Source organism: Gossypium hirsutum, chromosome A05 (genome assembly GCF_007990345.1).
Source record: "Gossypium hirsutum isolate 1008001.06 chromosome A05, Gossypium_hirsutum_v2.1, whole genome shotgun sequence".
NCBI lineage: Eukaryota > Viridiplantae > Streptophyta > Magnoliopsida > Malvales > Malvaceae > Gossypium > Gossypium hirsutum.
This window is the reverse complement of record NC_053428.1, coordinates 8,764,503-8,776,381: the sequence shown is the minus strand read 5'-3', so window position 1 is coordinate 8,776,381 and position 11,879 is coordinate 8,764,503. Positions and strand designations below refer to the sequence as shown.

General features: G+C 37.5%; 3 protein-coding genes and 1 non-coding gene across 5 annotated transcripts; 2 read left to right on the top strand and 2 right to left on the bottom strand.

Moving 5' to 3' along the window:
* Positions 1 to 206: 206 nt before the first annotated feature.
* On the bottom strand, positions 207 to 278 carry TRNAD-GUC (transfer RNA aspartic acid (anticodon GUC)). Its single transcript has one exon. It is a non-coding gene; the product is annotated as a tRNA-Asp (tRNA).
* Positions 279 to 1,347: 1,069 nt separating this feature from the next.
* On the top strand, positions 1,348 to 3,863 carry LOC107959154 (uncharacterized). 2 transcript variants are annotated; one of them, XM_041113208.1, is made up of 6 exons: positions 1,348 to 1,882; positions 1,991 to 2,266; positions 2,347 to 2,394; positions 2,500 to 2,662; positions 3,191 to 3,301; positions 3,398 to 3,863. In XM_041113208.1, the coding sequence occupies exons 1-6, from the start codon at positions 1,667 to 1,669 to the stop codon at positions 3,511 to 3,513; spliced, it is 930 nt and encodes a 309-aa protein (XP_040969142.1). In that variant the 5' UTR covers positions 1,348 to 1,666; the 3' UTR covers positions 3,514 to 3,863. The 2 variants fall into 2 exon arrangements, with proteins under 2 accessions (XP_040969142.1, XP_016750636.1); XM_016895147.2 differs by having other exon boundaries at positions 1,351 to 1,882; positions 2,347 to 2,662.
* A 1,195-nt stretch (positions 3,864 to 5,058) lies between these two features.
* On the bottom strand, positions 5,059 to 5,885 carry LOC107959155 (copper transporter 1). Its single transcript, XM_016895148.2, has one exon. It carries the CDS (start codon positions 5,686 to 5,688, stop codon positions 5,209 to 5,211), a length of 480 nt encoding a protein of 159 aa, XP_016750637.1. The 5' UTR covers positions 5,689 to 5,885; the 3' UTR covers positions 5,059 to 5,208.
* A 178-nt stretch (positions 5,886 to 6,063) lies between these two features.
* Positions 6,064 to 6,900, top strand: LOC107959156 (17.3 kDa class I heat shock protein). Its single transcript, XM_016895149.2, has one exon. The coding sequence runs from the start codon at positions 6,222 to 6,224 to the stop codon at positions 6,690 to 6,692; it is 471 nt and encodes a 156-aa protein (XP_016750638.1). The 5' UTR covers positions 6,064 to 6,221; the 3' UTR covers positions 6,693 to 6,900.
* Positions 6,901 to 11,879: the final 4,979 nt, after the last annotated feature.

The following is an 11,879-nucleotide window of genomic DNA, read 5'->3' as shown; positions in this document are numbered from 1 at the left end:
AATACTCATCATCCGTCTCCATATCCAAATAATAGAAATAGAAGGAAAAAACTGTAAAGACTCCAACAACTCAAAAAAGTCCTCAAACTGAAATCTGCAACGAAGCCAAAACCGACCTCCAACAACAACGAAAATCTGAAACCAACACAAGACAGGCACGAATTCCATGCCCAGTGATGTCTTTGCAGGGGGAAAAAAAGGCGTTTCGCCGTTGCCGGGGATCGAACCCGGGTCGCCCGCGTGACAGGCGGGAATACTCACCACTATACTACAACGACTTAGTTGATGTCGGGGCTTCAAAGTTAATTTATAAACGAGAATCATTTAAGAGAAGCTTTAATAGAACAACGTCTAGTTTGATACACGTTGTAACAACTGATACTGTTTTTTTTTTTTCAAGATAGGTACTGAGTTTTCTTACAATAACTTGTGCACTAGGTCCTTGTTGTCCAACTGGCTTGGTCGAAGGAGGTAGAGGAAATGGGAAATGGCAAGAATAAATGCAAGTTGGTTGCATCAGTGATGTGACCAAAGGATCCAATAATATTCATCAAGGCACCATTAGTTTCTGCATGATATCCATCTATGATTTAAGAAGCCAATACAATATCAATCAAGTTGAGAATTCTGTCGTACTCTTTTATCTTTCTCTGCCTAATTGGACTGCCTGTGTTTTAGAGAAATTGGGCTTCAGAGCCTTAGATTTTGGCCCCAAAATGAAGTTTCACGCTCTTTAACCAATTTGTGAAAAACAGCCCAATTGAAGGGCCATTGAACTTAAATAAGTGAAAGCCAAAAGCTAAAAAATGATAAACCACTTTTAACTTTTATGTACCAAATCTTTCCAACCAAAATCTCTATTCATTCTCACCTGCTCCCATTAATCAGCTTTAATTTTTTTTGTTGACCAAATTGCTAAACCTTAAAAGGAAATATAATAAAGGCAAACCAAAATCTTCTCTTTTTAACAAAGTCCAGTTACTACAAAACCTTTTGTTTTGGGTACAAATGGAATAAGTTGTTCTATTTACACTCTTGAATGTGAAGACAGAACAAAAGCACTGATCCTCGGTCAACCACATTAACCTTTCTTTTGTTTGTGGAAACAATCAACCTCAAACCCTCAATTTGTACCTTATTCAACAATTTGCTTATATTTTAAATTAGTAATTCTAAATATTATTATTAAAAAATAAAAAAAATTAATTACCCAGAGTGCAGCTCCCTAACAAATGGCAGGTGAGATGAATTTTGCTGAGTTTGGACAAGTCTAAAGTCCTACCTGCTAGAACCAACATACATAACACAAAACAGGCACCACACATAAATGGAAAAACAACATTATATTAGTCTTCCTTTGCTCAACCTGTCTTGTTTTTTTTTAATATTGGCTGTATCTTAAAAAGAACCCAAGAAGTAACCCAAAATTCCCATATTTCTATTCCTTATAACATCGGTTACAAAGTCCCACAGGATTTTCTCCCACACCCTCTCTTTATTACTCTCTCGTTCTCTCTCTTTTTTTTTTCTTTCAGTTTTCATGTGTTGTAGATCAGGTAATAATTGTATCTTGTCGAACCAGCGACATCCATAATAGCAAATCATCAAGCCATTCACCTGATTTTTCCAGTGTCACTTTAAAGTGCAAAACTTGTAGTTCCATTAAATGATGGCTGTTGACCTACACAACTTTGAGTTATTGCTTCCTTCTCAGTTTTTCACTCCTCAAGATAACCTTGGATCAGGGTTGAGTTCACCTATTGGCTCTGATCAGCCGAGTTCAAGCTCAACAGACAGCACTCGAGAAGAAGACGATTACATTGGTGAGTTGACTCGCCTGATGGCTCAGAACATGCTTCCTGATGATGATAAACTTGAAAAGGTATCCCATCCTCTATTCTTCTTGATCATGTTAATAACACCAAATATTCGATATGTTTTACATTAAAAAACTGATCCTTTTTATTTTTCCTTTACTGTTGTTTTCAAGTCATGGGGTTTGGCTGGTTCACCGGAATCAACGCTGTGGTCACAGTTTGGCTCGAACCTGGATGGTCCAATAGGGCCATCTAGGGAGCCATCTCCTCCAATGGCACCTTGGGTTGGGAATTTTGAAAAGATGAAGATAACTGAAGAAACGGCAAGATATAACCAAGGTGAGAGATTTTTAAGTACATCCAATTCAATCCAAGTTTCTGGGGGAAACCTGAATGCTGGAATTCAATCAAAACAAGCTCTTATTGATGATCAAATAAGAGCAATCCAAGTAAGAATGAACATCATTACTTTTGAAGACTTAATTTACAGATGAAACAGCACTAATTTTTCTTCATATAATATTTATAGCTTTACAGGCTTAAACAGGAGCAAGCTATGAAGCAAATGGAACAAAAGGCAAGGGTTAAACATTATCATCAAAACAAAGGAAGAGTGTTCGGTGGGTTTAACAATGGCCAAAAAGCCGTCACTAACTCTAATAATCCCTGGTATAATCTGCAGCAGCAGCAGCAGCAGCAACAACAACAAAGCAACCAACAAGCCGATTCTCATATGAGAGCGGTTTTCCTGAGTGCATCCGGTTCAAGAAATGGTTCTTGTGGAACCGGGGTATTCTTGCCTCGTGGAATAGGAGGAACCCCTACTGAGTCACGCAAGAAACAAGGTTAAAAAGAAAAGTACCTTTCCTTAGCTTTTTATTTTTGACTTTTGGTCCTTAAAACAATTGAAAGGTTACTTTTATGTAATTTCTGGGTGTGCCTTTAGGATTTAGGCAAAAGTTTGGTTGGATTTGTTGGGGGGAGTGGTTAAGTGTTCAGTGGACTATCAACTCCCAATTCCATTCCATCTTCTGATTAGGTTTATATTTTACTATGTTGGGTTTCCTTAGTTTTGACCATGTAATCTGATAATTTTCTTTTATATTCCCACCCATGTTCTCAGATTCCATTTCATCAACAAATCTTTACTCCATTGCTAGTGTCCAAAATTTTGATTAACGTGAACTGGAATCTTCACCTTGTCATGGTCCCCCCTTAGTCCATTTGCATGTTGCTTTAAATAAAAGTCTGGTTTTACAGATGTTAGAATTGGAAATCTAGATTCATGATTTCATGAATTTTGCAAGAAAATTGAGAGCCTTATAACAGATATTCCTTTCTAGATATTTATACCTGGATTTTGTTTTGATCAGGATGCGCCACAGTTCTGATTCCTGCAAGAGTAGTACAGGCACTGAAGCTCCACTTCGAGAAAACAGGTGTTCCAACAAGGTCCAGTAATAGTCCTTTTCCCCTACAACACGGTGAGAAAAAAAATCTCTTTTTTTTTCGCATATGTCTTCATCCTTTAGCGACTTAATTTTGAAAGAATACTTTTTTTTTAAATGATTCCCATACAGATGCTTGTGTAAGTGGGAGGAATAATAGCATGCATTCACTGCAAAAGTATCAGTCCAAGACGGTGCCGGCTTTGAACCATCAAGAAATGAATCTACCTCAAGAATGGACATATTAAAATAACAATCCCCTCTGCCTCTCTCAATCAAAGCTAAATGTATGAAGGGAACAATACAAAACAAGTTCAAGGCAGAATAAAAGAGGAAAAAAAGCCAAAATAAAATACAGACAGTGGTCAAAATATAGGGAATCTAGGGTTAAGAATATGTATTTTTCTTCTTCACTTTCCCCCTTGTTTTAAAGGGTTTTAATTTAGATGGGAAAATGAAATAAATTTGCTTTATGAAAATGATGGGTACAGACAGTCTTTGTACCTTCCTCTGGCTGGCTTAAGTATTTTTAAGCTTATTGGAGATGTCTTTTGTAAAATCCTTGTAATAAAATCAGCCATAAGCAATTTGAAACTTCCTTTGGTTTCTCAAACCCAGCTTTATATCATGGGATATCATTGTGATGATTAAGTACTTTGACAAATAAAGGAAATTGATTGGTTTTTCATTTACACATCATTAAAAAGTAAACAAAATTAAAAGTGAGAATAAAGATGACATGAATCATTAGCAGCAGTGAACTTCATCTCATTGAAACAAAATTTCTGGCCTCTCGTAAACATTCTATACAAGTTTCTTGTTGCTTGCCAATGCTATAGCCCAGACCCAGAAACCAAATTCGTGCCTTTCACTCAAATTCTAGAGAGAAGACCCACTTGGCCCACTTGTAACATAAAATAATAGACAAATATACCCAGAAGAGAAGAACACTAATCCATATGTGGCCATGCAATCTCTATCACTATAAGCTTGAAAATAGCTTTCAAGTGTCACTTGGAAAGTTCCAATTTTTTCAAAGTTTCTTGGACGAAAAGACTGAACTTCAGACTTTAGCCTCTTTTTAGGTGCTTAACCGGCAAGACAGGGTGGTTTTCTGATTTGCCAGCGCCCCTCGAAGTTTTGTCATTTGTGCACCCTTTTGTCCTTTTGCTGTATTTTTTTCGTTTATCAACTGTTGCTGTGTGGGAGAAGTTGGAAAATAAGTGCTTGCTTGTGGTTTGTGGGGTCAGATTCTTTCCATTTCCAAGATCTAACGACTCCTTACAGATTGTGTCTTCTGTGTTTATGTATATGTGCATGTGCGTATGTGTGTACGTATGTCGGTATTGAAATGATCCAAATCTTCTTCATAATTCTGTTGAATGTGATCATTTTTCTGTTTCCATTTTGACTTGTGATCTATGCTTCTGGCAAACATAAGGATAAGATCCAGTGCTACAGCTTGCAATGATGAAAGCGATTGATCAGCATTCATATTGCTTTCTGTTTTTCCATTCAAATTCTTTGAATGCGTAAGGCGTTCAATTTGTAGGGCTAATTGTTGGATCATTATGCCCCATATGTTCATTGCAAGTAGATGATGGCTTGATTTCTTTTATCAAGTTACCAAAATTCTATTTAAGTATTGAATGCGAATATATGTCGGTGCAAGCTTTAGTTCGAGACCATTGCACTTATTCAATAAAACGGGCCACTGACCTTGTTTAGAAGCCTGTAAATTGTTTTGGTTCTTTTATGATCTTATCAAGTGCGAAGTAAAAAGAATGATCAAATTGAAGCTTATTTCATTTACTTTTATCCGATAGTCTCAGATTTAACATTTTCCATATCCTACATTGCTATAAATTTCACAAGTACTACAAGGAGATATAAATTTAATTAAGGAATTGAAACAAAAGGATCCAATACACTTATGTCAACAATCAGCAGCTCATGGGAGGAAGATCAGATGTTTTTTCAGAAGACAATATATCCATATTTCTCTTGAAAACCCTACTACCAAACAACAAAAAGCCTAACATATGACCAGCAATCGCCATCAAAAACACCCCACCATTAAAGGACATGACAGCAAGCATTACCAAATAAGCAAGACCAACCCGGACCGCATGCAACAAACTTTGCACCACGCCAGCCCACACATTGTGCGCTCCACCTGGCTTGATCAACCGAGAATGAGAGATCCATTCAACAAGGAACGCAAGAAAAAAGATGAATGTCAAGGCTAATGCATACATGCCGCCACCCAACCGCCTGCCTGGCCACCCCGAGAAGAGGATCTCGGCGTCATTGCCCCAGAAGAAGGTCATATGCATCATCATCATCATCTTCTTGCCGTAGTGCATCCCCGAGGTGCCATTCATTGACAATGGTGGTGCTGCCATGCCATGATCATGATTCATTGTGGTTGCTATGCCAAGTACTGTAAAATTTTACTTTGATTGCATATAAATTTTATCAATTTTTTGAATTTGTATAAGAAAAAAAAAACCTTTGTTAATAAGAACAAAATTTTAGGGTTTTTAGCTGTACAGTGTATAGTACATTATCCCAATTTGTACTATTTCATTTTAATTTTCTTGGCACCTATACATATATGGCAAGCTCCACTTTGGATTTCTTTTCCTTTTAAAAATATTATGCTGTAATTTCAATATAAGAAATCATAAATAAGTAGACTTGGGCCCATTTCGGACAGCAGTAGAATCCAGATCGTTCGAGCTAATTCTCTAATGTTCATGAAATATAATTTAAAATTTTAAAGCCCAAAGTTGGGGAAAATACTAGATTCCTCTTCAGCTTGTTATAAATACCCAACATGACATAGTTCATTAGCATCAGCAAGATTATCTGAAACATTCAGCAATCAAAAACTTTCAGTTTCCATTTTCTTTTTCTGTTTTTCGTTGATCATTGTTTCGGTTGGGTAAGCGAGATGGCTATGGTCCCGAATTTATTTGGTAACCGAAGGAGCAGCGTCATCGATCCTTTCGCTCTTGATGTATGGGATCCTTTCAAGGACTTCCCTTTTCCTTCTTCACTGATGACAGGTTCCTCAGAAACCTCGGCTTTTGTCAATGCCCGTATGGACTGGAAGGAAACCCCTGAAGCTCACGTCTTTAAGGCTGATCTTCCAGGGCTAAAGAAAGAAGAGGTTAAAGTGGAGGTTGAAGATGACAGGGTGCTTCAAATCAGTGGGGAGAGGAAAATAGAAAAGGAAGACAAGAACGACACCTGGCACCGTGTGGAGCGGAGTAGTGGGAAGTTTTCGAGGAGGTTTAGGTTGCCGGAGAATGTGAAGATGGATCAAGTCAAGGCTTCAATGGAAAATGGAGTTCTTACAGTTACTGTTCCTAAGGTGGAAGTGAAGAAACCTGACGTCAAAGCAATTGAGATTTCTGGTTAAAGAGCTTCAATGGTTTTGTTGTTGACATACTAAAGCTATTATAAGGTACTCTGTGTCTTCATGTTTGGCGTGTGTTTTATGTTTTCCATGTCTTGTTTAGATGAGTAGACAAGATCCCTTGTGTGTGGATGACAGGTTGAAGTATTTATCAAATTACAGTTTGTAATGTTATCAAGTTTCTATCAATCAAATGTAAATTGTTCTTTCATTTTTCCACTCCTCTGTTTATTGATTCAACCTTGCTGTCAAAATGATGGGAGAACTGCATTCGTCTTCCTTGAAATAGCCTCTTTTTGGTTTTCAATCTTTAAAACTATTTATGAAGGTGCTTGAGAACATCTCCTCTTGTAAAGAGTTCATGTACTATGCTGAAGCTGTGGTAAATCAGCTGCATTTCTCGTAGTCGAAGACTATAAACATTATGCCCATGTATTGTTGACTGCTCAAAAGTAGGGTTTAAGACAGGGACGTCGATCAAACGGAGGGAGAAACATTCAACTTTTTATCATTCATGTTGATTTCACGTTTACGGTTCATGTTTAAAGAGTACTCTCTTCAAGTTCAAACGAGGATAAGTGGCATTACCAATTAATACGAAAATAAAGTTTACAAAATAGATTTTAATATACTTAAATTTTTAGTTCTCTTATATTTTTTAAGCAATTTAGGATGTGAAATGTGCATATATGAAGTTATGAATAGGTTTGTAATTTATTTTTAGTGAAATTTTTCCTCTAACTAAAAACATAATATAACTACATTATATTTTATAATGTTTATTTTTATGAATTTTCAAAAAATTCATCTATTTTTATAATATTTAAAAGAAAAGACTTTTTTTTAAAATTTAGTCCAAGGACGGGTAAAAGTGTGCCCATGTCAGCGTGTTTTTTTTGTTGACATGGGGTAAAGCGCGTTCCCGGTGTATTTTTGTTGACACAGAGTAAAGAGCATTCTCGTCAACACGTTTTTTATGAAATTTCTTCTTAAAACGATTTCACGTAAGCACGTTTTAAATTTTTTGACCCATTTTGATAAATAAAGTTAAGCGGCCCATTCTGTAAATAAAATTAGAAATGAACTTGAGCACGTTTTTATGAAATTTCTCCTTAAAACGATTCTACGTAGGCACGTTTTGGATTTTTTGACCCATTCTGATAAATAAAGTTAAGTGGCCCATTTTTGTAAATAAGATTAGAAATGAGTATTTTTTTAGTAAAAGAGTTTCCTTAATCACTTATTTGACTTTAAAATTTTAATATATAATTAAAACAGTTGAATTTTAAAATATATAAAATTCAATTTAACAAATTTATACTATTTAGATTATAATGTTATCTAAATTAACCATAAAAATTTGAAATATATCCGGCAGAGGACAATATCATTGTAGACAATTTAAAGAGCTTTTTTTTATCAGAATAAAACTAATATCATAAGTTAAAATACAGTTTAGTACAGATCACGATCATAGATATTAGATTTCAACAATATCTCAATACAAGTAAAGGTTTTCTACATATACACAAAAGATTCTTAATAAAAAAAATCTAGAAAGCTACTCCCTAATTGAGTTAACTTGTTCGCATATCGATTCCCCTCCCTGAATATGTGCTTGAGCGAAACAGTAGTCAACTTAAGCAGTAACGACCTGCAATTACCAACAGGACCCCATCTAAGGGTGTCAATAGCTTCATCATTCATTGAAAGCTGGAGACAAACAATTTTATCAACTCTCTCTAGGGGGCATGTTAGAAACTAGAGTGTTGCCTTTTTCTTCAATACTCGTTTCGGTGTCTTTTGTGAAATTATAAGAAGAAAACTCTGAAGAGAAACATCTTATTCAAAGACTTGCTTAATACATGCAGGTTGTATGTATTTATACATGCATGAGAGCTGAAGCTGACAGACGTTACAGCAACCTTTCTAACTGCTATCATCTTTAACTGCTAACAGACTAACTGCTAACAGACTTACAACGGTACAACGGTTTTGACTATGTTACAACTGCTTTGACTATATTAACTCTAACATTCCCTTAACATTTCTTTGGACTTTTGATCACTAATTTCACTTACTGACAGCACTTGAAGAAGTAGACACCTCGCTCAGATAAGCTTTTGGTTTGAAAATGCCAACTTTACTCCTTGTGATCATGGAATGAGTATTTGTTGGGACAGAATGAGTGGTTTGTATTGGAATAGGTGGTGAGGCTGAAGGTGATATGGATGGAGTGGACGGTAATTGGACTAACGTGGAAGAAGAAGGTTGTGTTGGTATATGTGATAAAGCCGTAGGTAATATGGGTGAGGTGGATGGTGAGTGAGCTAATGTTGAATAAGTGGGCTGTGAAATAGGCATTGTAGTTGTTGGAGTAGATGAGACAGGTGTTGAAGAAATATTAGTAGAAATGATATTAGGTGAGGTGTTATGATGAGCTACAGGACTAGGCTTTATGACAAACAATTTTGAATTTATTTGTGAAGTGTTAGATATGGATGGCTTGACTATTGAGGTATGAGTTTTATAGGGAAAAATAGCTTCATTAAATGTGACATGACGGCTAATGTAAATTTTGCCTGTAGGGTCTCTACATTTGTAACCTTTGTGCAAGGGAGAATAGCCAAGAAAAACACAGGGAGTGGATCGAAATTGTAATTTTGTTTTGTTGAAAGGTCTCAGATTAGGAAAGCATAGACAACCAAACGTTCGAAGGAAAGAATAATTTGGCTTTGTTTTAAAAAGTTTTTCATATGGGGATATATCACCTAAGGGTTGAGAGGGTAATCTATTAATCAAGAATATTGCATTGCAAAATGCTTCATTCCAGAATAACAAGGGCATAGTGGCATGAGCTAGCATAGACAGACCGATTTCAACTACTTGGCGATGTTTCCGTTCGACAAGCCCATTTTGAGCTGATGTGTATGGACATGGGAGCCTCTGTAGAATCCCATGTTGACTCAAATAGTTCTTCAAAGCCTGAAACTCCCCTCCCCCATCAGTTTGTAGAACTTTGAGCTTAGTACCAAGCATCCTCTCAGCTTGAAGGTGAAACTGTGGAAATACAGTAGCAATATCAGACTTATTCTTCAAAAAATAGAGCCATGTGTAGCGTGAATAAGCATCAGTGAATGCAACATAGTAGCGAAAACCGTTGGATACAACAGGAGCGGGTCCCCAGACATCAGCCACTACTAATTGCAAAGGTGAGGAATACTCAGTGCATGACTTTGAAAACGGAAGCTTGCGTTCTTTACCCAAGTGACAGGCAACATAGTCAACAAATTTATTACTGTCTATAAACTGTATATTACACTGAAGAAAAGCTTTTGTAAGTGTTGCTTTACATGGATGGCCTAATCTAGCATGCCAAACACTAATAGGAAGCTTTGTGCTTGTTGTAAGACATTGAGCAGCATGAGACAGAGTTGTAGGTGCAGGAGACTTGTTGAGTTGAAGCTTATATAACCCATGATGCACCAACCCTCGAAGAAGCACTTCTATGGTCCTTAAATCACGCACCCGGCACTGAGTAGGCAAGAACTCAAACATTACCTGATTATCTTTAGCAAACTTTGACACAGATAATAGATTTTTAGTAATTCCAGGAACAAGCAGTAAAGATGGCATGTACAATGGTCGAGATCTCGTGATTAATGAGGACTGCCCAGTAGATAAAACAGGTAATGCAGAACCATTACCAACAAAAACCTTACCTGGTCCGTTACATGACCCACCGTCACCAACCAAAGTAGCTGAATTGGTGAGGTGGTGTGTTGCACCAGAGTCTGGATACCATGCATTGTCAGCTACTGTTTCAGGAGTTGCAACATAAGCTTGAGGTGGTGTGACACCAGCAGATGGCATACTGACTTGTTGGGGCATACTAACCTGTTGTGGAGAGCTACCAACAAACGGGTTAGGCCAGACAGATGAAGGAGGAGGAAAACACCAACCTGGAGAACCCCACGGAGGACTTTGCTGAGGATAAGAAAACCAAGGTGTAGACGGACTCCAAGGTGCGGATGAACTAGAACCAGTCATGCACATATTTGCTTGTGGAGGGGGTCTATAGTTGCTACTCTTGTATGATGAGTCAAAACGATGGTAGCAGCGGTCAACAAGATGACCAGCCTTCCCACAAAGCTGACATTGAATTCTTGAGCTAGACGAACGCCCTCGCCCACGTCCTCGAACTGAAGATGATGGCTGATAAGCAGGTAGTGAACCAGGATCATCAGAAGACTCATTCAACACCAAGTTTGCCGAGCTGGATACTTCAGTACTTACGACCTGCTGACGAGCCTCAGTATCAAGAAGCATAGAGGTTACTCCTTGTACCGTGTAGGGAATCTGACTCGCCGTAATAATTGTGATAATCGATTCATAATCTGGAGGTAGGCCATTAAGGATTGCAGTAATGTGTTCATGCTCTCCAATGATTTCTCCACAACTAGCAAGATTGTCACAACAACCCTTAACCTTCATCAAGAACTCCTTCATGCCAAGGTCACCTTTGCGTTGAGAGTGTAACGCTCGACGATATGCCATCAGTTTAGAGGTTGTTTTACTACCAAACAAAGCAACAACCGCATTCCAAATCTTGGCGCTAGTATCCATGCCAATGAGATGAGGAAGCACCGTCTGACTAATAGAAGAGAGTAACCACGAAGCAAGGGCACTATCCTGCTGTTCAAACAATGCAAAATCTGGATTTTCATACGAACCACCATTATCATCGACAAGTAACGAGGGTGGCGGAGTTTCTTGAGAATCCAAGAAGCGCTGTAATTTATGCGCTGTAATTTATGCGCTTTCACAGCCAAGAGAACTTGCTGGCGCCAGAGTAGATACGTATTATCATCAAGAAGAACACTAATACGCTTTGTTGAAAAGAAACGACTGTCAAGAACTCCATCAGAAGCACTGGATGTCATCTTGCCCAATACAAAACTGCACACCGAAAGAGAAAAAAAAAGAAAAAAAACCAGGAAATACTTACATCTGATACCATGTGAAATTATAAGAAGAAAACTCTGAAGAGAAACATCTTATTCAAAGACTTGCTTAATACATGCAGGTTGCACGTATTTATACATGCATGAGAGCTGAAGCTAACAGACGTTACAGCAACCTTTCTAACTGCTATCATCTTTAACTGCTAACAGACTAACTGCTAACAGA

Excerpts from the sequence above, each read along its gene's own strand:
- LOC107959154 (XM_016895147.2), top strand. The coding sequence starts at position 1,667 with ATGATGGCTGTTGACCTACACAACTTTGAGTTATTGCTTCCTTCTCAG. Across the intron at positions 1,883-1,990 it reads ATGATGATAAACTTGAAAAG|TCATGGGGTTTGGCTGGTTC; the intron begins GTATCCCATCCT and ends GTTGTTTTCAAG. Across the intron at positions 2,267-2,346 it reads ATCAAATAAGAGCAATCCAA|CTTTACAGGCTTAAACAGGA; the intron begins GTAAGAATGAAC and ends TAATATTTATAG.
- LOC107959155 (XM_016895148.2), bottom strand. The coding sequence starts at position 5,688 with ATGAATCATGATCATGGCATGGCAGCACCACCATTGTCAATGAATGGC.
- LOC107959156 (XM_016895149.2), top strand. The coding sequence starts at position 6,222 with ATGGCTATGGTCCCGAATTTATTTGGTAACCGAAGGAGCAGCGTCATC.